This window comes from Podarcis vaucheri (genome assembly GCF_965113315.1).
Source record: "Podarcis vaucheri genome assembly, chromosome: 17".
Taxonomy (NCBI): Eukaryota; Metazoa; Chordata; class Lepidosauria; order Squamata; family Lacertidae; genus Podarcis; species Podarcis vaucheri.
This window is the reverse complement of record NC_138755.1, coordinates 35446792-35474112: the sequence shown is the minus strand read 5'-3', so window position 1 is coordinate 35474112 and position 27321 is coordinate 35446792. Positions and strand designations below refer to the sequence as shown.

Below are 27321 nucleotides of genomic sequence, written 5' to 3'. Positions count from 1 at the left end.
CCCGGTGTGTGGAGGAACGAGCTGCATCAGCTTCGGCCCTGCGAGGTGCCGGGGTGAAACAGCCGCTGCTCCGCCGACAGAGCTGAGGCAGATTCACTCTGGTGCCTCATGGAGTTAGGCCCAATGCAGCTTGTTCCTCCCTCCGCTTTTCAACATCGCAGTGTATCACTATATCAGGATGTTTGGCTGGTGGTACATCACAATGTTGTAAATCTGATATCGGCCCAACAAATTACAGTGGTACCTCGGGTTAAGTACTTAATTCATTCCAGAGGTCTGTTCTTTACCTGAAACTGTTCTTAACCTGAAGCACCACTTTAGCTAATGGGACCTCCTGCTGCCACCGCGTCTCCAGAGCACTATTTCTGTTCCTATCCTGAAGCAAAGTTCTTAACCTGAAGCACTATTTCTGGGTTAACAGACTCTGTAACCTGAAGCATATGTAACCCGAGGTACCACTGTACGCTAATAGGACTACAATAAGTTTTGTAAGGAGGAATATATGAAACATTGCAAAGTAGAGAAAGAATAGAGAAATTAGTTATGAGATTTAAATGTAACAGTGAAAGTAAGAAATGTATATTAAGTGAATAGATTGGAAAACTTTCAGATGTGATTGATGGAAGTAAAAAAAACTGTATAAGATGTAAAATATGTTTAATTACTTTTGAAAATGATATGTTAAAAAAAAACTGATAAAAATTTATTAAAAGAAAAAAAGAAAATCTGATATCGGCCAGCCCTAGTCGTGTGTACTTTCTCTACTGCAGAGTATATCAGTCCTCACAGGCTTCATTACTGGACTGAGTGAAATCTGCTTCTTTCTGTCATTCACTGGCCTGGTTCTAAAAACCTCTGTGAGTCTTCAGAGTCTGTTCTGAAATCCTCTGATCTTCCTGATCTTTGTGTCAAATGCTCCTTCCTGTTGCCCGCAGGCCCCGTCTTGATGTCTCTGAGACCAGGCTCCGTCATCTTGAACTCTTTGCCGCCACTCCCTGCGAAGGAGGCAGTGCTGGAAGCCACAGAGCCTGCCCAGCTGCGGACCCGGGTGGCAGACATCATTGAGAAGCCAAGCAGGGTGCAAGAGAGATGGGGGTACTGGAAGGCCGAGGAGAGGGGGCCAGAAGACAGGAAAATCGGGCTGTCGAACGGCTTTGATGTTTTTGAGTGTCCTCCGCCCAAAACAGAAAACGAGGTATGATTGTCTGACAGAGAGAAGAAGCCTTGTTGGCAAGTCAAGATGAGCAGCATAAAGTGGGTGCTACCGCTTCGGCGGGAAGCTAAGCGGTGTTTCCGTGCGCTGCTCTGGTTAAACCACAGAGCCTAGGACTTGCCGATCAGAAGGTTGGCGGTTCAAATCCCTGCGAGGGGGTCAGCTCCCGTTGCTTGGTCCCTGCTCCTGCCAACCTAGCAGTTCAAAAGCATGTCAAAGTGCAAGTAGATAAAATGATAAATAGGTACCTCTCCGGTGGGAAGGTAAACAGTGTTTCCGTGCGCTGGTCTGGTTCGCCAGAAGCGGCTTAGTCATGCTGGCCACATGACCCGGAAGCTGTACGCCGGCTCCTTTGGCCAGTAAAGCGAGATGAGCGTCACAACCCCAGAGTCGCCACGACTGGACCTAATGGTCAGGGGTCCCTTTACCTTTACCTAAGCTGGAAATTGGCTAGCTGTGAGTCCAGAGCAAGGAAAGTCCCCTTTCTCAGGGTGTGCAAAGCAGTACAAGGAGTGAGGGCTTGCCCAGTTGGGCAAGGCGCCAATACACTTGTTCCTCCCTCTGCATATTTAAACTGCTCAACTGAGGAGTGTGCAGCTGCCCTTGCCTCAGTTGAGCAATTAATTAGCTGCACTCACCTTTGGGGCTGCTAGGGCCTCTTAAAATGTCTTACCAGAGTCACGAGCTTGGCCACTGCTGATCTATACAGTTTCAAATAGACGTCAGACGGTTTAAAAAATCGTGGTGGATATAGATAGCATAGTAACTTGTGAAACCTCTGCTTTCCAGCTGCTGCAGATGTTTTACCGGCAGCAGGAAGAAATCCGGAGGCTCCGCGAACTGACGATTCAGCGGGACGTGCAGATCAAACAGCTGGAGCTGGAGATTAAAAACCTTCGCATGGATTCAGGCAGGTTCTGACGGGACGTCGCTTGGCAGCCTTTGGAAGGCGGTTCAGACTCCAGGACAATGGTTGCCTCCAAGTACTACTGTGGGGAGATTTTGGATTAGGAGGACTTGAGATCTTATAGGCAACTCATTGCCTGCCTCAAGTGCCCATCTTCTGGAAGCCAGAGGCCGTTGGGATTCTTACGGGTGCTTTGTTTACTAGCCACCTTCTTCGAACCAGAGAATGAACTGGTTTGAAAGTGGTCCCCGAGTCACTCTGGGAAGTCTTAGTGTGAAGGCAGAGGCTCCATCAGCTCCCTTGTGCCTGTGTGTGCCTGGTACTTCATTGTGGAGCAGCGAGGGCATCTTCCAAGTCCCCAGTGCCCATCTGAGCTTGGTCTTGGGGTGGTTTTGACTCGTCCAGGCTGTCCAGCAATGAACCGTTGCAACATGAAGGCGAAGTGACTCAGGACTCTTCCCTGTTCCTCCCCGGAGCTGAACAGAGCAGGCTGTTTCTACACTGAATTACTTTTGTCTTTCTTGTGGTCGATGATGGTTTGGGGGGGGCATGTCTAAGTCATCCACTTCCCTTAGTTTTATGGGTTTTCCTTTGCAAATATGGTTGCACTCAAGAGGTGAGGAGCAAAGAAACGGGAGTCTGTAATCAGTAAAGGCAAAATCAGGAATGTAGGTTTGTTTGGTTATAAAGGGAAATGAATTTCAAAAGCCAAGCTTTTGAAAGGGATGTTTCATTGTTGAGCCTTGTGAAGCAGACCAGGTCGTAACCAGAGCATATCTGCTCTATACACAGTCATCTTTCAACTTCACCCATAATATTTCCCCAGAATCACTTCATGCCTTAAGCCAACAATAGACTGAGGACCAATTCTCTGAACTGGCTTCCAGTTGCCTCAAACCAAACCTTCCACTAGTTGCTTCTTCCCTCGGTCACTTTTCCACTGAATATTATTGCCAGAATTAACATGGGACATTGCAGGGCAGTGTCCAGAAAGGAGTTCAGACATCCAATTTCCAATTCATCTTACAGAATATTCCGTCCTTCCCCCTTTCATCTAGGTTCAGAGCCTGTTTCTAGCACTACGCTTTTGCAAAATCACAAGGCTCTTCTTTCAAACCGTTTCCCATCTTCTGCTCCAATACCTACGACCAATGCTTTGCCTGATCTTCCATTGCCTGCTGATTCCCACACAAGTCTATGCAAAGCACTGCCATCCACGTAATTCTCCTTGCTGGTCTCAGGGCTGACCACCTGAAATATCCAAAGACTGTGACGCCCTGGGACAGCGAAGGGGTGAGTCTTTGGGAGCGGGGGGGGGGGGTTGAGTCTTCTGGCGGGATACCTTTAAAGCAGTGTTTCCCAACTGGTGTTCCGCGGCACACTAGTGTGCCGTGAGACACCGGCTGGTGTGCCGTGGGAGGGAGGCGGGCGGCGAGAGGCGGCGGCGGCGAGGATCCGCGTCGAGCCGGGGGCGGCTCCGCGGTGGTGGTGCCGAGCGGCGGGGCAGCGCGCGCAAAAGGGAGGAGCGCGAGACAGCGGAGGAGGAGGAGGCCGGCATGTCCGGGCAGCAGCAGCAACAGCAGCAGCAGCAACTCCCGGCGACGGCTCCTCCTCCGCCCGCTATCGCCGCCACCACCACAACAGCCGCCACCGCCTCAGCTGCCGCCGTCCCTCAGTCCCTCGCTCTGCTGCCTCCTCCCACCCCGGCAAGGGGAAGGGAAAAAACTTTCACATTTGTGCGTCCCTCCCGGCGTGACGCTGCGCGCTGATGTCACGGGGCGGGGCTTTAATGGTGGTGTGCCGCGAGATTTTTTTCCGGTAAACAGGTGTGCCGTTGCCCAAAAACGTTTGGGAAACACTGCTTTAAAGCACTTCTCCCTAAGTCCTGAAAGTTAAGACCTGTTGCTGAAAAACAAAAAAATGGTCGGGCTCCTGCGATGTCAGGAGCTGGGGATTGAAGAAACACAAGCAGCCCTGCTCATAATAAAAACATAAAACCCCCATTGCCCTGGCTAGTTTGGGAAAACTCAAGAATTGTTCAGGAGTGAGAGCAAGGAGCACACCCCAGCCCGGTCACTGTAACACCGGGCCTACAGTGCTCACATTCTTCTATCTTCAGCTAGATTTCCCCCCTTCATTCACTTTCCGCATAGCTTCTCAGAAAGACCAATAATTACCAGTTCAAAAACCACTCCAAAGGCCTGCTTTTAATTGCAGCAATCCCCAATGGCTTGATAAAACTGTGCCCAGGCATGCCTGTCCCCATCTTGGTTTTAAAAAAATTTTTAACCTTAGCATTAGATCTGCCAGTGCTTGTTGCTGGGGAGTAACGCCTCTCATATCCTACCTATAGAAGCAACAGTGCAGTTTCGCCTGGATTGCACTATTCAGGAAGAGGGTTGGATAGTTCCTGTGTATACAAAGTTATCATATCAAGAATCTAGCCTAGCTTTCTCTTGGCCATAACACCTTTTCTAGGTGCATATGCTTACATAGGGAGGGCATTCAGGCGATTCCTCCACTTCAGTCTGAAGTGCTACAAGCCCAGAAAAGCTGTCTTAATTGTGGCTTTGCTACTCTGGTGGTCAGAACAGTGCAAGAGGCATCATGAAACCTGTAGGAAACTCAACCTTACTTGGGTACCAAGCTTTTACACTTTTAAACTGACCTCTGAATATTAAAGAGTGTTTTATACCCATTGCTCGTGGACTTTTATCCAATCCTTTTAAAAACTAGTGTCTCCACACATTATTCCAGAGGGCCGTGATCTATTAGGAACTTTTAATAGTCATGCTGACTGTCTACTGGACAGTCTAGATCATGTTGTCTCTCCCAAATGTGACTAGCCATTATGTTCACAATCGGGGCACAATGGGGATATCCACCCTCTACTGCTAACCTCAGAGATTTTCTCTCCCCCGCCCACTGCCCCTAAAAAAAGCCGAGTGATCAGTTTTATCTAGCTGTTGCTAACAGTTTATTGGTGCAGTCCAATAGCAGGAGACTGCTGTGTAGCCTTTTTGCTGGTTGACAAGGGGGACTGAATCCAGGTTCCTGTTCCCTTATCCCAAACAACTGATGAGCAGGGATCCAGCATTTATTTTTAACAGATTGTACACACACAGGGATGGGACTAGGGCACCATCCATGCAAAATCCGTTGGCACAGGCTCTGATACTTCCAGCTAAGGATACATGTGCAGATAGTCCCAATCAGGATGGAGAAAAATGATTGTTAGTCATACTTAGGGGAGACTCATTCATATCAATGGACAAGTCAATTAATTCCAGTGGGTCTACTCCGATTATGACTAATGCTGGCTACCACCCCCTGCAATTTGTGGGATTGCTCCCTTTCCTTGTTTACAATGCAGAATAAATTATTTAAAGTAGTAGTCAGCTAAGGCAAAGTTAAGTTTCAAAATGCATTTTTAAAGTGTACCTTTAAATGATTTTTTGCTTGTTTTTATGCATTTTATCTGATCAACAGACATCAATGTTAGCCATTTATCAAGGGGATTCCTCAATCCTAAATCTACTTGAAAAAAAATTACTGCATTATGTTTACTGGTAACCTTTCAGAAAATGAGTAATTCAGCACTTGAAAGTTATTTTTTAACGTATCACTTCTCTGTTCTATGTAAACCTTGGAGATAGTACATTTTAAAGCAATGCTTTACTCATGTATGTTGGAGGGAAAGAAATGAAAAGAAAATATCTATACAGTAATAGCAAACTGGTTACGCTTTATTAAACAGTGCCTAACTATATTTAATGATTGACAGAATTCTTCAGTTTTTTGTTATCTTCATTTAAAAGGAAGTAAATCATTCAGAATACAGTTGGGGGGAGGGCATACCTGAAAGATATTTGACTGGTCACAATTGCTCAAGGAATGATCCAGCCAAAGTTAAACACTCTTAACAGCTGATAGGTTTCAGTAAGAAAGTGGATTCAATGGGATTCAATCCTTAAACCAAAACAGATATCCGAATGTATTACTTTGATCCAGTTAGATTCCATGCCAGTCATGCAACCAAGTCCACAAAAAGCTAGTAGCCTACTACAGTTTTTACTAGTGCTACCGACCATGCGTATCAGTGCAAGTAATCTGTGGCACATCAACAATATGAGAAACACACACTTTATTCTTAAATGACAAGCTGCCTGTCCATTTAGGCACAGCAAGATGGGGAATCATATGCACCAATAGTTTTACATAGAAGGTTTCCCACCCACTTGGGCTGGAATCCCATCAAATACCTCTTTGAGAAAGAAGAGTAGGGAAGATGGTTTCAGTCTCCTCCCACCCTGTCAAAACAGCCAATTAAAAAACACATTCTTTCAGGTTTTTCTCTTCTACACATACATATAGCCCAGGAGCTATCAAACCAAGATAGCCACATAACTTAAAAAGAAACTCAAAATGGAGCAGTAATTTTCTGTTCACAAGCACCTCTTTTCTTAAATGGGCTGGTACCCAACATAAATATGTGCTCTAGTATATCACTACCTCCTGTGATATACTAACCAAGGAGTCTCTACTACAATTCCAGAGGAGCACAGAATGTGACAGGGCACAGAATTCTGCTTCCTGAGAACCTCAGCTTTCAATTAAAAGCAAAAAGAGACCGGCTACTAGGCCTAGTGCCCGCAGATTGTTTTGAAACTACAGGGGCCTACAGAATCTCATCTACCAGAGGTGTAGCTAAATATTTCCCATGGTCAGTAGGTGAAGTTTCAGTTCGCTACAGAAAGCTCCTTGCCCCTCCGTTACTTTCAAAACCAAAAATGTCTACACAAAACTGCAAAAAATTTGCATAGTTTATACAGGTTACAGAATGCAGCTTTTTGATTTGGAATATGATTTTCAGCATATACATAACCTGGGCAAAAGAGTCTCACTCCTTTATTTATTGTTGCTGTATCTATCACTACCAACAGCATATCAACATGAACATTAGTTCCAAAGAGATGTATTTCCCGATTTATTTTTGTCCCTTGGCCACTGGATCCCTTTCAACTCGTTGATACAGTTAACTTCAGAACAGAATGACGTGAAAGAGCCACATCCAATTGTGTCTGAGCACAAACAGAACAAAGATTTCTACTCCTCACACTCTTGCAGCCCTCCCCCCCAACCTGCTGTGGGAGGTTGGGGAACTCTCTGGGACACATTTGGAGAAGCTGGGGGAAATACAGGTGGATCCCAGCCATTTACTGCATTTAATTCAATCTGAAATTGGAGGCAAGGTCATGTTAGAATGCCTCACTACATGAGAAGTAAAGCTCCAATTAACATCTTTCAGCCTAGTCTGTTTAAAGGTCAAGTTCACTTTCATTATATGCATTTTGTATGACTAGACTGCAATTCTATACCTACTTACCTGAGAGTAAGCCCCACTGAACTCAGTGGAACTTCTGCGTAGAAATGTATAGGATTGAGCTGTAAGAGCTCATTCCCATGTTGCATGTTCTGCAATCCTATATGCGTGTATACAGAGAAATAAGCCCCACTGAGATTAATGGGATTTATTTCCATGTAAGTGTGTACAGTACTGCATCATGTACACAAATCACTTTATTTTGTAATGCAAGAGTGCCCAGGCCATACCACGTTTTTTTGTCCACGTAAAACATGCCAAGAAGTAAAAGATGGGGTGGCTTGCCGGTATATCCATTACAATCTGAGCATATGTGAATCTTCTTTTAAAGATTTTGCACATGGGTGGCTTTTGTGGACAAAAAATAGCAAGATAAGAACCAATCCTATCTTTTTTCAAAATGTATTACTGTGGTTCAAGGATTTAGGGCAATATTATTTGCAAAGTGTGTGTAAAAGACCAACTTCAATCACTGCATTTAAGAATAAAGGGTGTCTTCTGCACTGGGTGTATTCTACAGTTTACTACGAGCACACACACAAAAAAAATCACAAAATTTGGTATTGACTATGGAAATCAGCAACCTGAAAATCTTAGTTTTCATTTTTAAAAAGTCATCCTTAATGGGCAATAAGGTAGGTTTTTTAATCTGTGGCTAAAATCCTTGTAAGGTCTGAGGATTTCTAGTGGTTATGGCTTCAATATCCCACGTAATTCATTGTTCATCTCCTTGACTAGCAGAAGCAGAATAAATTATGTAAACCAAGGAATTTACATGGGTCAAGGAATCTAGCTTCTGCTGGTACAATTTTTTTAAAAAAATTAATGCAGGGTATACACAACCCTGCCCATAATGTGGTTTTAGAGAAATGAGAAGGCCACAGAATTTCAGATTAAGTCTGAACATAACAACTTTGCAAGATTAGTTTACCAAATAACGTTTATTTCATTTCAAGTTCTTAAAAATACTTTTCTGTTGTTGCATAAAACATCCTAATGTAAAAAATATCCAACAGCTTAGAAAAGGAAAAGGAAGGCAGGGAAAGCAAAGCATGAAGAACAGTCCCCAAAACATTAGGACTCTATTTACAAAGCCTTTTTGCACAGAAAGTAAAAAAGGGACTAGTCAGTGGGTAGTGTGTAGCCCCTGACCACCAGGACTGACCCATCACACTCGTTCTTCTTGCTATGGCAACAGTGGGAGATGAAGGCCTGGGAACCCCAAGGGGATAAGTGAAGGTGCTAGCCCAAGAGGGCTAGATCTGTAACCACCTGGAGGAGATCAGCTGCAGGGTATGTGGAATGTCACAGGAAAGGCCGACTCTTTGGCTCTTTGAGTGCTGCACCCGAGGGGGGAAGGGGCTTGTTTAGACAACTACAATGTGCCTCAAGTGCTCCTCAAGTCACAGATCATCCAAGGGGTGGCCCAAGCAATACTGAACAGTCCTTTGGGGACACAGAAGGCCTTAGTCATCTTCTTCATCCCCTTCGTCATCTGCTTCTCTTTTTCTCTTTTCACCTTTCCCACTGTCTTCTTCATCTGCACAATGACCAGAGGGGGGGGGGGGAACATTTCATCATCTGACAAAAGGGCAGCGATACAACTGCATTATCCCATAAACTTATTCTGGACTCCAGCAAAGTCTCCAATTCTAGCATTTCAGTAATTTACTAGCACAGTGGCTCACTCAGTTGAAGGAAGTTCAACAAGGACCAAGTTTGAAGTTTGGAGGCCACTGGTTGGCCACAGCCACCAAGGCTTGCACCCCAACAACCAAAGCAATAGGGGGGAAATCTAGAGCCACACACCCTCGCTGTCTTTACTTGCACTTCCCATCTAAAATGGAACGGCTTTACTTAGCACAATATTTTGGATGGGCTGGGCTAAGCATCTACAGTGGTGCCCCGCAAGACGAATGCCTCGCAAGACAAAAAACTCGCTAGACGAAAGGTTTTTTCATTCGCGATTTGCCTCGCAAGACGAATTCCCCTATGGGCTTGCTTCGCAAGACGAAAACGTCTTGCGACTTTGTTAAACCGTTTAAACCGTGCTTCGCAAGAAGAAAAATTCGTTAGACGGCAAAAATTGCGGAACGAATTAATTTCGTCTTGCGGGGCACCACTGTAAAATACTTTCTGTCGCCTTCTATCCTTGTCCTCTTCATCCCACTCGCATCCATATCCTGCCATCCTGGAGATTCATATAATTAAGGAATTGGTTTGAAACTCTGAACATACCTTCCTCCTCCTCTTCTTCCTCGTCCTCCTCCTCCTCTTCCCCATCACGTCCAAACTCTTCCTCCTGAAAAGATAAGCATGTTTGCAACTGAAAGAGTAGCACTTTTCCTCCCATTTGCATGATACCCCCTGGAAGGAGGTATTCTCAATCTCTGCTGGGTGACGAAAGACACTGGATGACATCAGCAGAGAAGCAGTGATGCATGCTGCTGTAGCCAAGTCTCTTTACTGTCACCTTGGCCGAAGCTTGCAACCAAGTATCAGCCAGACAGTGTGCAACACGCAGAGGCAGACCAATGACAGAACATAAATTGGGTAATCCAGAATAGAAAGTTTCATTATTTCAGTTATTCTGGTAGTGGGCTGTTCCAGCTGCCTTTGCCAGGTCATACATAAGGACACTGCTCAAACATCACTCAGCAATTTCACCTCCAAGCAAGCAGGCAGGCATATCCAGTTACTCTTTTTGCTACTTGGCAGATAAGCCTCTAAGGTTTCAACACAGAAAGCATAAAAGCAGGAAATACTTTTAACTAACCTCTCCGCTGATTTCGTCTTCTTCGTCTTCTCCTTCTTCATCCTCATCTTCCTCATCAAACTCCTCCTCCTCACCATCTTCCTCTTCTTCTTCATCTTCTTCCTCACCTTCTGAGAAAGAAATGGTTTCTATAACTTTCCTTATAGTTAATCTACATTTTTCTAAAAGTTAGAAAAGTTTATAACTGTCTTAACATACCTATTGTATTGTTTAAACTTTGTACTGTATGGTGGCTAAACACTGCAGTGATCAACAAATTTAATAATAATCATAATTAGGAAACTAACAAATAACAAGAATACACGAACAAACAGAATTCCCAACTACATAAGTGGGTATACTCAATACACACTGGCCTCATTCACCACAGCAACATGAAGGCATGGTATATTTAAGAAACAATGAGCTGCCCCACAGATGACCAAACAAACCATAGCTGAAGCTTGGGTTTGTTCTATCCCCTACCTATTCCTCATTGCCTGCCTGATATACTGAACTTCTTTGTGGTGCTTTAACACCAACACTACCTCACCGCACCACCAACCACTTTACCATTGTTAGCTGCATGAACAGCATGAGATCGCCCCAGCTGCTCTCAGAATGGGCTGATCCATACCAGCTCCTCTCCCTTCAACTTCAAAACACCAACACCTCCTGTTTGGCCTCCTGGTTTTTAGTCAAAAGTACTGAGACTTCAAAAGAGCAGCCTGCTTGATCAGACCAATGGCCCGCCTAGTCTAGCACCCTGTTCTCACAGTGGCCAACCAGATGCTGGTGACAAGCCTGAAAGCAGGACCTAAGTGCACTGATGGCCTTAACCTCCATGAAACTGTCAAACTTCTTTAGAAGCCACTGTGGTGCCATGGAGATTGTCCTCTGAAACATCTCTTCAGTGAGGATGTTACCATAAAAGGTGCTAATTACTGTGAAGTTTTAAGCTGCATGAGGCTATTGCAAAGGGCAGGACAGTGTTGTTTGAAAAGGTCATGCCTCCCCCTCCCCCCCAAAAAAGAAGTGTTTTAGATGTGTTGCATGTCTTAAACTACTGTTCCCAGTTGCTCTTTTTTTTTAACCATTTAGTTAAGAATCTTAAATATGTTGTAGTATACTGTTTGTTTTGCTGCTTTCCCGTTTATTCCTTTATATTTCACTTTAGCTAGGTGGACTGCAGTCCATTTAACTTTTCTTCTCCTGCAACAGCAGCAGCTGTGAAGTGAAGCCATCTGGCTCGCAAGAGAGGACTTTTTTGTGGAGTGGTGGGATCAGGAAAGGAATCTCTTGCCAGGCAAAGTTAGGCGGGAGGTCTTCTTCGGGAAAAGCGCCAGCAAGAACTGCCTAGTCTTGCACACAGTCTCATTTTTCAGCCGCTTGTGCCTTATGACTCTGCAGCTTGATGAGTATTTTGGGCAAAGTAGGCAAATAAGCCATGGCTAAGCAAAGCTGCCATGTTTGTGTGCCAACACCAAGTCAAAGTTAAAACAGTCCACAATTTGTAAGCCAACAACAAACCATGGCGTCAGACCGTGGTTTGTTGTCAGAAACCCTTGGCAGGGTTTGGACATCTAAAAAAATCAGTTAGGCCAAACAAACTGATGGATTACTTTTAAGTGTGGACCAGGACACTGCAGAAGTGCTCTGGTAAGCCCCTTTAATTTCTCAAAGAAGCTTTCAAGCACAAATCAAATCTGATGGGAAACAATCTGATGATGACTATAAATGAAAAAAGTAATGCCGGCAAGATCCAACATAGCTGACTGCAACCAATTCAACACTGCAGAGAAACAGTCAGAGCCCCAGTGCAAGGGACTATGGTCAAACTGCCTGAATTGCTACTAATAAACAATTGTAAATAACAGAGAAACAGAAAGATTCTTTCCCAGCTCCCTACTCCAAATTACTCATTAATCATTGGAAGTACAGTCATACCTCAGATTGCGAACGCTGCAGGTTACGCATTTTTGAGTTACGGGCCACACCCAAAACTTCTGGGTTTTGGCACTTGTGCATGCGCAGAAGCACTAAATCACGCTTTGCACATAAGCGCCGAATCGTGTCACGCACGTGAGCAGACACGGGGCTGCAGGTTGTGAATGTGCCTCCTGCACAATCACGTTCGCAACCCAAGGTTCCACTGTTATTCAGTCGCAAGACAGCAAGAGTAACAAACAGCTCTTCTGAAGCTGTGACTAAAGAAAAGAGTATGTATCTGTGGCAGCACCACAATGCCACACTCATTCCAACTTTCTATTCCTAACCCAACAGCAACTGGTACTTGGTACATGAGAGTGGCTCATGAGGGTGTGATAATACCTACCAACACTTCAAATATATTAATAAGCTACCAGAATATAGCATCTAGTCTCTCACACTCTTAGTGTAGGTTGTATGCTGAGCAGTACACAAGATAAGGTAAAGGTAAAGGGACCTCTGACCATCATGTCCAGTCATGGCTAACTCTGGAGTTGCGGCGCTCATCTCGCTTTATTGGCTGAGGGAGCCAGCGTACAGCTTCCGGGTCATGTGGCCAGCATGACTAAGCTGCTTCTGGTGAACCAGAGCAGCGCACGGAAACGCTGTTTACCTTCCCCCTGGAGCGGTAGCTATTTATCTACTTGCACTTGGACGTGCTTTCGAACTGCTAGGTTGGCAGGAGCAGGGACCGAGCAACGGAAGCTCACCCCGTCGCGGGGATTCGAACCACCGACCTTCCGATCAGCAAGTCCTAGGCTCTGTGGTTTAACCCACAGTGCCACGCACATCCCCTCCCAGTACACAAGATACTCTAATCTAAAAACAGCCTGCAGATTCTGTGAGTGCAAGGCTATTGCAGCAATTTGTGAACTATCACCAGACTCCTGAAGAAATAACAAAGGAGTAACTTCTAAGCGTCCTATGATTGCAGAAATAAGTTTACATCTGTAACATGAGAAGATCCAGTTACATTTCTGGAGTGGAAGTATCTAACTTTTAAAGATATACTCATACTAAAAACAACACACCATTTCCTTGCAATGTGACTTAAGGGAAGTCTTAAGAGGTGGCTATAGCATTTTTTGTCTGAGTTATGGTGCCAGCACATTTCAGAAGGATATGAGTATATAATGTGCCATCTTAACTCAGCACCAGTCCTTCTTCAATTAAAATTCTAGACGAAAATGAGCCAAGTGCAATTTTTAGGTTGGAGACCAAAGCTAGGAATTGGACATTCTCCATCCAAAAGTAACAATGCCTGTCCTCACCTTCTTCACCTTCCTCGTCTTCCTCATCAACGCCATCTACTTCACAATCTGAGTCAGAGGCTTCTTTATCTTCCTGATCATATCCATCCAGGTAGGTGAGCTGAGGAAGGAGCTTGAAGACACTCTCTCGGTAGTCATTTAAGTTTGTTACCTCGCAGTTGAACAGGTCAAGGCTCTTCAGAGAGTCCAATTTTTTCTAAAATTGTAAACAAGTCAAGTTATTATTGCATGGACAAGAAGCAACCACTGGATAATTGGGGGGACGAGACAGTATGTTTGTCAAGGCTCTGCCTAAAACTTGGTAACATGCAAGTTTATTTTCAGGTGCTTCATCCTAATACTTTTGTGAGGAAAATACTGAACAACTAGCTGAAGCAGTTATCTAGTTATCTTCGAAATGGGGGAATATTTTGGCCTAATCATATTGGATCTTACATGGGTGGAATCAATTCTTTCCTTGTTTGGTACACTATTTTGAACTCCACCTGCAGTATGGGTTTAATCTTGATCTACTTTATAAAAAACTTGTAAAGATACACAGTAACTGAGGAATATATGTGAAGCACTTTGAGCATTTTAAAGCTCTATATAATGTTATTAAGTATCATTATTACACTCTACAAGTTCCTCTCCGTGCAATGAACCAGAAACTCAGATAGCTGGAAATTCACCTGGAGACAATTGTAACTCATGAATCACCTCATAAAAGGTGCTCCTTTGAAAAATTAATTCAAACAAAAATAAATCTCAGGGTTGTGGGTTCAAGCCCCATGCTGAGTGAAAGATTCTTGCATTGCAAGGGGTTAGACCAGATGATCACCGCAGTCCCTTCAAACTCTACAGTTCTATGAGTCTACCTAAGAAGTAGGTACCTACCTTTTAAAAAAATCAGTAAATAAATTGGTAAAACCTTTTGGACTTTTTTCATATAAAATAATGTATCAGCAACATCATCTGCCACCTGCATGCTAAAGCAGTACAGTCTAAGGTAAGTATTGCTGCTTGATTCTAGACACCATATAAACTGCCTTTAAATATTCCATTTTTGCATGGAGAAATTAAGAGGCTTGCCTAAGTTATGATATCATTAGCAAACAGGTACTAAGCAGCAAAATGAATCTACTATCTGGAATAAAAGCAAATCCACTTCTAATTTGACTTGATACTACTAACATAATTTATAGATTAATACAACTTCCTTGACTAGTGATTTTAGGAAATCCTTGAAGAAACAAGGTACAACAAACAGAATATGAGTTTTTGTCATAATTTCCATTCAATATGTTCCATGTTTGACAACAATGAAGTTATGCTGCACAACAGGCAACACACGATTCCTATTTTAACTCATTCTGCCAAACAGGATAAATGGCAAGTGGATTTGTAGCAACTGAGTTTAGAATTCTTGACTGCACATCATCATGGCTGAAGTATGGAATTAAATGTTCTGATAACATGCATTTTTATAGACAAATCAGATATAAAATCAAAATCTGCCAGACACAGAAAGAGGAGTCTAATTTGACTGAAACCAATAAACTAAAAAGGTTAACATGAAAACATTCATTACTAAAAGTAATGGGATATGGGCTTAAGATATAAATGCTAACTTGGCTTCTGCCTATGTAGCTGATGTAGATTTGAATCTGGAAAATGCACACACATTGAAATGTTCATTTGGCCTCTGCTGACCTTGCTAGATACATCTTTTGAAGCAGATGGGGAAGCATATCCCCATCCAGGGGCTTACTTGTTGCTCATTACTAAAGCTGGATTAGGGTCAGTATGTTTGGGGCCAATATGTTTGAGAACTAGAGCATCAGCTATGAAATGTCATAAGAGGTATATTTGCTTGCTTCAGGTGTCTTGATTTGGTCATACATTTACTTAGTGCCCACAAAAATGCACTAAGCAAGGCATCTATGTTGGTATCAAACTGTAGACTGCCTTTTTGGGGGAAAGGCCCTCTTTTGAATGATAATCTCTGCATTTAAACCCCAGAGAGGCATAAGATTTTTTAAACCCATTAAGAACATACCAATGGCTCCAAGGTACTGATATCCTTCAGCTTGTTTCCACTGAGGTTTAGATGTGTGAGGTTTGGAAGTTTTTCTGCTAATACATCAAGACCTCCAGAAATTCGGTTGTCACTGAGTTCAAGCTGCAACAGGAACCACAAAAGGCAAAATACTGAACATATCAGCAACAGTGCAGTTAAAAGCAAAACATTCACAAGGCTGAGATTCAAATAATATTTATCCAGATCAATACTTAAATTTATGCTTGCCTGCCCGCCCCCACAAAAAGCATTCATAAAAATATCTGGCAATAGAAGCTAGAAATTTGTGCTCACTGAGTTGCACTGCAATGCTGTAATAAATACCATATTTTTCGCTCTATAAGACGCACCAGACCATAAGACGCACCTAGTTTTTGGAGGAGGAAAACAAGAAAAAAAATATTCTGAATCTCAGAAGCCAGAACAACAAGAGGGATCTACCTATCTGTAACTCATTACTATGTGTTTAGGATGGAAGCTAAATGTTTAGGTTGCTATAGCATGGTATTATTTATTTATAAAAGTACTTATATACCACCAATTCATAAAATACAATCTAGTGGTGTACACAGTATACACAATAAAAAAAACATTTTAAAAGTAGGGGAATATTAAAATGACTGGCTGATTAAAAAAAATACCATTCAATAGTTGCATATGCCTGTCTATATAAATAGATGTCTTCAAGAGACTCTTGAAAATGAAAAGCAAGAATGCCTGCCAAATCTCTGCTTGAAGAATGTTTCACAGCATGGGACCAGAAACTCTAAATACCTGACTTCTAGTGGAGGGAAACAAAGCCTCTGCAACATAGGGGACAACGAGCAGCACCACTTGCCATGTAATTTGGCATTTAGGCTCCAATCCTATACCCACTTTCCTGAGATTAAGTCCAATGGCTCTTAAATTTATCTTAATCCTCAGTCCCCATTGAAATCAATAGGACTTACAGCTCCTTAACTTTTAGCTGGACCATACCCACAGTATTGATATGTTGTCATGAGAGAATCTGAAGAAGGTGCTATTTAAGCGGGCAACAAGATTGCTGAATTAATGTAAAGCTGAATTAGGGAACTGCCATAACGAACAAACCTTATACAGTACTTAATTCCATGAGGTCAATAAACTTGCTTTTGCCAAATCAGCGTTTCTACAGTTGACCACCTGGGGGGCACTAAGTTTGAAATCGAAATGTGCAATTTAGTTTTGGGGGTCAAGATTTAAGATGATGGCCAACCAGGCTAATATTTAAAATTCACATTTTAACTTTAAATGTGGTAGCCATCTAACACTATCAGTCTTGCACATATACACACAGGGAACTTCCTTAACAACAAAATATTTTACTCGTGAAGCAACTGTGAAAGGCCCTATTCTCATTCTTTCTACTCTACGTGTATTTTAGTTAGCATGCCCATTTTGCTTGCATGTAAGCTCCAACAAGCAAACAAAAAATGTTGGCTTCCCTAGCAGCACATTCCTGAACTGGAATCCTGGTCTAGACTGAGATTATTGTCTCCCATCTTGACATTTTTCTTTAAAAAAACAGAGAGGATCCCAATTCAGCTACATTCCTTTATCAAAATGTTAGTTGTTCAATACCTCTCATTCTAAATATGCTCTATCAACAGGAACAACTAACACGTAGAAGAAAAATTAGTTAAGTGTGTTAGTAAGGGATGTTGAGTAGCAGTCATGGAAGTGAAATCATCATGGCAACAAGAAGCCAACTACTACTTACTTTACCCACATTTTAAATCCCCCCATACAATGTATTTTATGTATTTTTTTAATCCCAGGTCAGCTGGGATCCAGAGATGTCTTGCATGAGCAAAAAAGCACTTCTACTTGCCAAGGGAAGCTCACCAAATTCCTCCTGATTCCCATCCTGCTACTACTGTCCAGTGCCCCCTCCCATGCTATCCCAGATAGTCCTTGGACTCTCAGGCGTAGCTTTTCAGGGGCACAGGGAGCAAGAAAGCCAGAAAAACACCGTTGTGAGTTTGGAGCGCCACTCAATTTTCTCTGGATCCAACCCATTGAGCTTTGTGCTTGTATGGAATCCTTATAAAGGAAGTTCTGATTATAGTTAAGGTTCTTGGGTGCAATGGGCTAACTTCAACTTTTAATGGGATGGCTTCAGAAATCTTTGAAAATCTGCCAATTAGACATATAATCTGAAAGCTGACTATGTATTTCAGAGCTAGCTAAAATCTTAGTTTCACCCAAATTACCTAAGAGATGAGGACTGAATAAAATTTAGGAGGGTAGGTGGAAATGATAACAAATAAAACAAGCAGGTATTATTGTGTATCAATCCATTATCTGATAAAAGAACCTAATGTACAACTTGCACCACCAGCATAGTATGGGAATGCCTGGGAAACCTGCCTGCCCTCAGATCTCAGCCATTTATAAGCACGTCCTTAAATTGTTTCTCATGCTGACTATGCTTTACATGCAAATACTCTTAAAAGTCAAAATGACTGCACTCATTGAGGAAAAATAGTTTCAAGAGCAGAATTTGGTACCAAAAACCTACCTACCACTTTCCTGCTCCAAATCACTCTCCCCTTTGCAGAGTTCCACACACATATTAGCATCTCCAAATAAGTATTTTCAGCTCTGCTGAAGGGTGAGCTATTTGAATAAATATTGGGCAAGGAAAGAACTAAGGACCAAATTCTATGCTACAGATACCTCTCCTCAAACTGAACTCTTCTAATGGAAAAACGGGTATCAAGGTTTTGCTACATACAACACTAAGTTCTAAAACTGATTTGATTTGTTCTCCCTTCTAAACTTACTCTACCTTTTGTGACACACTTCTGTGGTAACAGTTTCCAGTGCCTTCATTCCCCGCTTAACATTTAAACATATAAGTGTATGCTGTTGAATTATGTCATAAAATATTTAGACTTATTATCATAAAAAGTAATTTTCAGGTAAGACTTGGAACATAACATTTAACCACATTGGGTATTTTACTGATTTTCTCCCTAATCAAAATATCTCAGTGCACGTACTTTTGGGGAAATGTTTTGAGATATTTATAGAGCACATAAAATGAATATGTCATATTTACGTTAAGAAACTAATAGAAGTCAAACATGCTAGATCAAATCCCAATTGCTTTGGGAGACTGGAAAAAATTATGGAAAGTCCACATCACTATTCCCAAACAACCCCTTTTCATAACATTCCTCTACAAAATTACAATGCATAGTAATTAATCTCTTAATAGTGGAGTAGCCAAGAAGCTTGGAAGGACAAGACAAAATTAAAGCCTTTCCCCATTTCTGCTATTTCAATGAGCTACAATATGCTGTCCTTCACACCTCTGGCTCCTAACCATGATGCAGTATGTAGTTCTGCTCCTCTGACTTACAGGTTCCATTGCAACAAGTAGTTTGCAGGCAACTCATCCTGCCACAGCTCTGGGTCTTTTTTTGCGGGGGGGGGGGGGTGCAGTGAGGAAGGGAAAGGGAAGGGAAGAAGTGCCAAATATTTGATACCCACAGCAACACTGTGACCCATGAGTACCACCACAACTTGCCCAACCACACCTCCATAGACAGCCACCATTCCGAAAGGCAGATTGCAATTGCAATGTGCTTTTGCCACTGAACTCTCCAAATCTTAATCAAGATCCACAACACCAGCAACAGGTACAGTAACAATTTCTGCTTCATCTCTTCCTCTTTGCTATCTTCCTCCAAAATGATTTTAAAAATGTGTTTGGATCCACTTCATTCATTTTTCCAGTACTGCTCTCATTAGGACTCATTTTGCAATCTGCTCCTTTCCCCCTCCCTGCCCAATTATGTATTTGTCTAGACTGAGCCCCAAAACAAGAGTTGGGTCTATAAAAACACCCAAGACAAAGGACCGTGACTGAAAGAGGTATGTGTCAGTGGCACAGGATCTCAGCATATATCTAAATCTATGATTACATTTTAGAAAGCAAAGGAGAAAAACAGCCATTTGATCTGTAGCCATATTAAGAACATTTATGGAAATGGGAATTAGCAACACTGTGCAGCTATGAAAACCCAATCATCTCCCACCCAGGTCTTACCTTTTTCAACTTTGGGAGTTTAGGGAGATTCAAGACAGATGTCAGTCCAACGTTTATTAAACTAAGAAACTCCAAGTTGATAAACTCTCCTGACAGCCCCTCAATTTTGCCTTCATTTGATCTGCAGTTGTCAAGAACAAGCTCTTGGACCTAAAGCAACAAACAAATAAGTACAATTTATTTAAAAACAACAGCAAGTAACAATGCACAGAACTGCATCTGATAAAAATATCCCACATGTACATACAGGGAAGTCAGCTGCTATGCAATTATTTTGATTTACAAACTACGTAAACCTAACCATTTGTTACAAGTTAACAATTCATCAGTTGCAAAACCCCATGTAACTGTGATTAAACATCACTTTCTATCCCTGCCTACTAGAACCCACTCCAAATTAAAAGAACTTTCATTTCTTCCAAATGACACCTAAGCATTGGAGGGTTTTCAGAATTTAAAGGAAGCCACCACAAGCAATGTACTTTGAACCACTCTGAAAATGTTGCCGGCATAGAATTCTCTACACCACTGACTATGTTTTGCAGAGCTTATCTCACGCTGCAAGAATAGCATTACAGGACTGACTCAAAAGTATAGAAAATTTTAATGCAGACATGTTTCAAGAATACCTCAATCAAATTCACTTGCTGGTGGATACCATAAGCTTTCCCCCAAATTAAGTGCAATGCAATGGGGTATCTTCAGGGTGGGGGTGTCGTCACAATACAAAGGGAGTAATCAGATACTGCTGAGAAAAGAACACTAACGGACCAGGGAGAAGAGCTACAAAGGGATAATAGTGCCACTGTGCTAAATATAAAGCATCACAATGCAAAGGGAAAAAAGATAACAGCAAAAAATAGGCAGAAGGTTTCATTTCTAAGTATGCTATCACACCAGGTTTGTGTGTCTCTCTGAAAAGCTAAATAGTATTTATTGTTACATATTATCAATAACACTTTTAAAAACTGCACAGGGGTGAGAACCCTGTGGCCTTCCAAGTATTGCTGGGCTACTAATCCCATCACATCTGACCGATGGAGCCGATGGAAATTTTAAGTCTAACATCCCTTAAGTCTAACAACTTACAATCTAAACCAGAACTTTCCAAACTTTTCATGTTGGTGACACACTTTTTAGACATGTACCATTTTGTGACATAGTAATTTAGTTTTCTCAGCAAACCAGAGGTTAACCCCTTTCCAGCCCCTGGGGGAGCACAGGGAGGTTTCATGCGACACACCCGCACACTGCAGCCAACACACTAACATGCTGCAACACACAATTTGGAAAGCTCTGCTCTAAATGTTAACACAGCAAGAGACAAAGGGTGGGAAGAGTAACAAACAGCTATCATATATCAATCATGTGAAGGATCTTCTGCATTTGAAGTCTATGCAAAGTACAGGGTTTGTATTTTCAAACCTCAAGGGTTTCAGTACAATAGTCAAAGACCTAAATAGAATATCTGCATGAAACCAACCCAAAGAGACTTCTCATTATGAAAACTGCCTTAACTTCATTGTGATAAAAATATATGAAAAGCAAAAATTAAGATAACTGCTGGCGTGAAATGTAAGTAGCTCTAGGAATCTCAGTTTTAGATTTCATATTGATACAGTTAAAATACACTGTAATTCAGGCAGATGAATGCCCCCATTCTAGCCTAGCAGAGGATTTGACCAGAAGCAGGAGATACACCACTAACTACAGTCTCCAATCATTCACTACATGTGGAAAGTGAGCAAACATGCCCAAAACTAGAGGGTGTGCTGGGGAGTTTATCTGCTCATGGCAGACCTGGTCCCACCCAAAAGGAGAGGCCGAGGGGTAGAGGGAAGACATATTTTTAAGGGCTGTCTGGTATCGCAGCAGAATACATGCATCAAGACAGATAATTCTACAATTTTACAAACCTAAGAATTCAAGCCATAAAAAATAATGCATATAAAGTTAGCTTGCTATTCTTACGACTATCATAATGCAAGTAAGTCATGACTTCCTTTCAATATAATTTCAAAATTAGCAGCACTTTTATCATCATCTGTTGTAACAGATAGCAAAGACCAGTTTATCTTAAATTCCTTTTTCCAGCTGAAGAATTTTAATGAATCTAAAACAAGTTCCTCTTCTTGTTTGACAGTTTCACAAGCCTGATCAAGCAGTGGATCCAGTGCTAATTATTTACCGTAATATGACTGTATCAAATGCATACCAGCTCATCACAAACTGTTAAATGTCATTTACGAGATTTCACATCAGATACTCATGATTAGTTTCCTAAAAAGTGTTTTTTTTAAAAAAGTTTATGGATAACATGGCATGTATTTTACCACAAAGGAAAAAGCCCTGATATACGCCAGCAGGAAGAGAGTGGTTTGCCCTTTACTAATGACCCTCAATAAACACATATTAATTTGAACTTTGTACTCAACGTCTACCAAAAATATATTCAGCTATATATGTGACAATTTTATATGAGCAGTCACTTGTAAAGAATTTTAAATGTTGGTCTATTTCTCCAGTTTATAAATAATTAAAAGAGCAACACCTGCATAGTAACAGAGTGGCACATTGGTTTTCGAACGTAATCTGTTCTGGAAGACTGTTCAACTTCCGAAATGTTTGAAAACCGAGGATCAATGGGTGGTCGGCAAAATCCATTGAAGGAATGGAGGAACACGCCTTGGAAGCAATTACTTCTGGGTTTTCGGCATTCGGCTTCCGAATCATTCAGCTTCTGAGGCGCTCAAAAAACGAGGTTCCACTGTAGCAATACAGATCATTCTCTTTCCATTGTGAGGAATATCTTACTTTTTGAAGTTCCAATAAAGTTATTTATGCAGCTTGAAGGACTTTTTATTTATTTCTTCTCAAATCCCTTTGGAATAATTCCATCATCTTAGCCAAGGTGGCGGCACTAGTTAGCCTTCTCTCCACTTCTCCCTCCGCTTCCAGACTGCGGTTACAATCACACTGATGTAACTTTCACCAAATATATTGTTCTAATACTATCTCTCTTTACAGTAGGGATAGAAACCTCTGCCCCCCCCAGGTGCTGAGGGCCTCCAACTCCCACTATCCCATGCCAGGTATGGCTAAAAGTCAAAGAAGGGCCACAGGTTCCCCACTCCTGCTTTAGTGAGTATTAAATGGACTCTAAATAGGGCTGCTGTTTGTGTGTTTGGAAAATACATCTGGTGCAGAAGAGGTCAACTGACCAGTATGTTGATGAGGGAACACATAATATCAGTGTCCAATATCTATGTTGTTTCCTAGCTATTCCTAGGCATCTAATTAGACACCTGAACAATCAGGTGCATGAAGATCTTGTAGTTCGAACTTTTACGGAAAAAATCCTTGCTCAATCAGTGCATCTATTCAACTGTTTTTAACCTTTCCTGGCTGATGCGCAACATCTAATGCAGGGGTCAGGAAACTTTTTCAGCAGAGGGCTGGTCCACTGTCTCTCAGATCTTGTGGGGGGCCGGACTATATTTTGGAGAGAGAAAATATGAACGAATTCCTATGCCCCCCAACTAACCCAGAGATGCATTTTAAATAAAATCACACATTCTACTCATGTAAAAACACGCTGATTCCCAGACTGTGTGCAAGCCGGATTTAGAAGGCGATTGTGATGGATCCAGCCCCCGGGCCTTAGTTTGCCTATCCATGATCTAATAACTGGACTGAGTTATTGGCAAAATATTGTTGGCACTGCAAGATTAAGGCACTCCCAGGTGTCAGTTTCTGTAACAATAATGCTATACATCAGAAAGTACAACAGGAAGTATCTATTGGCACTAAAACCATGATGATTCAGATCAACCACCTTGTAAAATTAAGTGTTCCAATTACTACCTGCTGAACTTGTGTACTTGTATGAATATTAATGTGTATGCAAAACTCTCCTGTGACAAACTGCAACAGTTAATAGAGAATGGAGGCCAAAATAAACCAAGGGGTCCTTCACTGGCAAATCTTTTCACAATTCAAAACAGAGCATGTTATTAAGAACTTCACAGGGGACACAGCAGCGTCTCATCAACATTCAGCTATGCAGAGTCCATACATAACAGACACTCAAGAAGTGACTCATGCAGCTTCACAGATCTAAGGACAAGCAAACATGCAAAATTGTAGAATTATAGAGTTGGAAGGTATCCCAAGGGTCATCTGGTCCAACCCCCTGCAATGAAGGAATCTTAACTAGATCGTACATGGCAGATGGCCACCCACGTTAAATTACTGTTCACCAGGAAGGAGACAACTGCTTTCAAATGGCCTTGATGTGTGCTTAACTATAGAGTAACAAGCAATGGTTAAATTGTGCAGTATCTGCCAAGAAACACCCTCCTGTTTTACAGCTCTGCTGGTTCCAACTACTTGTTTTTTTCAAAGTTGTAGCTTTCAAAGATCACCTTTTGTGAAATCCACTCATTTGGCCATGCCCACCCTCTACACAGAAGATGCAGTATAGTCCTACTTCATTATTTTCTTAGGTACTGTATACATTTATGATGCTTTAAATATGCACAGGCTGTGATAATTAAACACATCATGGCAAATGGAGCATCCTCCTGCAAAGTAAGGACAAGTAAAAAAACAACAACCCTCCTTCCAACTGCAGAGGCGGATGGCGATCGCCCCAGTACCATCATTGCGGTCCCTGACCCATCCCCGGCTCCCAAGACTGGAAGGAAAACAAGGAAAGAGTTGGAAGCACACTCTTTGCCTCTCTTTCCCACAGGAGACAGAGGGGAATAGAGAGAGGCTGGTGCTTGGCAATGGGGCTCAGAGTCCCTCTGCAGCTGCTGCTGGGTAGAGAGACACTGGAATCTCTTTTCAGAGCACTGGCTGAAGCTGGAACGCTCCCCTTCTGCCTTTCCCACAGGGAAGGTTGGGGGAGACTCCTTTGGTAATTCTTCTGGAGGTGCTTACCTCCCCTCCAGCTGGCAGGTGAGAAGAGCCCAGCAGCCATAGGAAGGCCAGTGAAAAATTGTAGACCTCCCCACCACCCATAAAAAGGTAAATCAATATGACAGTATCTGAAGAAGTGTGCATGCACACGAAAGCTCATACCAAGAACTAACTTAGTTGGTCTTTAAGGTGCTACTGGAAGGAATTTTTTTTCAATATGACAAGAAGAAATCTGAAGAAGTGTGCATGCACACGAAAGCTCATACCAAAAACTAACTTAGTTGGTGTTTAAGGTGCTACTGGAAGGAATTTTTTTATTTTGACTATGGCAGACCAACACGGCTACCTATCTGTAACAAGAAGAAATCCACTTTTTCTGGTCTTTCTCCTAGGCCTTTAGTGCGACCCTAGCACCACAGAAATAAAGAAAACCAAGGTTTCCTTGGCATGAACTCTGCTACACCAAGCTTACTTCCCCCTTTTAAATCCTTCTTGCCCTGTGGCAAGTGGGAATATTAGCATGCATGGAGCTCAGATCTGACAGATCTGCAAGGTGGAAAACCTTGATTTACCACCAAAGAACAGTGTGCTTGTGCCATTACATTACAGTACTGTAACGCACAAATGTCAGCCACTCTAACCATAGTATTTGTAATAATTTTATTATTTACACTCTGCCCATCTGGCTGGGTTACCCAATACCGCAAAGGGCTTTCCAACGGAGACAGGCACACACTTAGTACGTGCCCCAGGCACCATCACTCTTACATGGTGTGCAGGTGTGTTTTATAAGTGCTAGAAAAAGTGCTGCTCCTCCAGTTTTCAAGCGGTCACGGCATTCCCTATCACCCCTTTAAAATCCATTCCACTCTTCCATTTTATTCTTCACCTTGAAAGATTTTCTAATGTGCTTGTTTTTGTTTGTTTGGAAGGCTTTTAAAACCCGGAACGCGAGATATAACTCTTTTTTAAACTAAAAACACTCCTGCTTCAAATCAGTGGCCCCCGAAGAAGCGCTTCCCTTTGGAGTGGTGGCGCCTTTAAGGTTATTATTACAGTCTATTATTTGTGAGAGGAAAGTGCGGTGCTGCAGCGCGGGGGGAGGGGAGGGGAGGGGAGGGAAGCAAGTTTTTGGCGGGAAGATGAGCGGCGGCTCCCGTGAAGGGAGGCGGAAAAAAGAAGCGCGCGCGCGCGCGCTCCCTCGCTAACCCCCCCCCACCCGTCGCCCGTTTAAAGGGGGAAGGCGTGGGGTGGGGGAGGGCGGGAGAGCGAACGAGCGAGCAACGAGGCCTCAGCGCGCGCGCGCACACACGCGCACACGTGAGCGCCAAACGAAGCGAACGCGGAGGAGCGCGCTCGCTCACTCACTCGGCCTTCCGTTTTGTTTGGTTTTGTGTTGTTTTTTTTTAATGCAGCTGTTGCCCGTTTAAGAGGGACGCTGGGGGGGGGGGGAGAAGGGCGCGCGCCAAAACGCGCGCCCGCCGGCTAAGAAGAAGACGACGGACGCGGCGGGGCCGTCGCGCGCACGCGAGAGGCACCAACCGCCTCTCCGCAGGCAGCCCCACGCTCTCTCTCTTCCCCTCACACGGACGCAGCGGCGGAACAACATGGCGGCCGCGCGGAGCGCTTCTCCTCAGCCAGGCGCCCGCCTGCCTGCCTGCCCGCCCGCCCGCCCGCCGCTCTTCCCCCCACACAGACACGCGCCCGCTTCTGCTCTTCCCGCCTCCCTCAGGCCGAGCGACCTCCGCTCTCTCTCTCTCTCTCTCCCCTTTTATCCGCCATTCCCCCTCATCACCTCACACCCGGACCGAGCTCCCCTCCCCCGAACCGGTTGCTCCCACACCCCCCACCCCACCCCGCCCCAGGAAAGTGGGTGGTTTCGGTGGTGGTCGCCGGCTTCCCGCCCATGCTTACATCCGGCGGAGTCCTGTTCCGCAGCTCCAAGTGGATCCGCTTCTTCATGTCCATGGCGGCGGCGGCTGCGACGGCGTCGTAAGTGGGAGGAAATGAGCGGGACGGGCCTCGGCTCAGGCCCTTTTGCGCGCGCGGGGGGGGGCTCGGAGTTAACTCGCCGAAGGGCAGCGGCGGCCGAGCAGCAGGAGTCGTCGTCGTCGTCGGAGGCAGCAGCAACAAGACAAGGCTTTTGGAGCGCTGGGCGCCACCGCCGCCGTCGTCGCGACTGCAGTTAAACTGGCGGCGGGGCCCTGCCTGAGCTGGGCTGGGCTGAGCCGGAGCAGGATCAACGGGCGGACTTGGCCGCCAGGGGGCGCGCCGGGGAAGAGACTCCCCGGAACTCCGTCGTCATAGCCACACCCCGCCCGGAGGAGGCGCGCTCCCGCCTCTGCGCCTGGAGCGCGGGAGGCCGGCGCGCTCCTGCTGCCGAAAGTTGCTTCCCACCCTTTTAGGTCGACACGAGCGGCCCTTCCACCCCGCCCCCCCCATTCCCAGAACAGCCGATCGTCGGGCCCAATGTAAAGTATTACTTGATCCAGGCCTGCAAAAACTTAAGTTGCTGCTGCTTCTGCGATGTTTGCGGTCCGGGGGGAGAAAGCAGAGGCACGGCTTCCTTCCCCTCCCATTGCCGGCTAAAAGCAGCATATCGATATTTTTTATAAATACCTACACGATTATGTCTCCACCCCGCAACCATGCATATATTTGGGTGTAATCCTTGACGCCTCCCTTTCCATGGAGGCGCAAGTCACAGCAACAGCCAAGGCGACATTTTTCCACCTTCGCCGCA

The 27321-nt window shown here is 43.7% G+C and overlaps 2 protein-coding genes across 4 annotated transcripts in view; one reads left to right on the top strand and one right to left on the bottom strand.

The window, feature by feature from the left end:
- Positions 1 to 3477, top strand: part of CORO2A (coronin 2A) — a 60334-nt gene extending 56857 nt beyond the window's left edge. For both annotated transcript variants that reach the window (XM_082204957.1, XM_082204958.1), the window contains exons 11-12: positions 936 to 1195; positions 2003 to 3477. In XM_082204957.1, the coding sequence (XP_082061083.1) occupies positions 936 to 1195; positions 2003 to 2134 (392 nt within the window). In that variant the 3' untranslated portion in view covers positions 2135 to 3477. The remainder of the gene's footprint in view (positions 1 to 935; positions 1196 to 2002) is intronic.
- Positions 3478 to 8425: 4948 nt separating this feature from the next.
- ANP32B (acidic nuclear phosphoprotein 32 family member B) lies at positions 8426 to 26849 on the bottom strand. Of its 2 annotated transcripts, none has more exons than XM_082205211.1 (7): positions 26493 to 26849; positions 19656 to 19805; positions 15557 to 15679; positions 13519 to 13714; positions 10280 to 10386; positions 9742 to 9805; positions 8426 to 9043 (listed from the first exon to the last, which is right to left on the bottom strand). In XM_082205211.1, exons 1-7 carry the CDS (start codon positions 26544 to 26546, stop codon positions 8970 to 8972), a joined length of 768 nt encoding a protein of 255 aa, XP_082061337.1. In that variant the 5' UTR covers positions 26547 to 26849; the 3' UTR covers positions 8426 to 8969. The 2 variants fall into 2 exon arrangements, with proteins under 2 accessions (XP_082061337.1, XP_082061336.1); XM_082205210.1 differs by having other exon boundaries at positions 10280 to 10389; positions 26493 to 26835.
- Between the last annotated feature and the right edge of the window lie 472 nt (positions 26850 to 27321).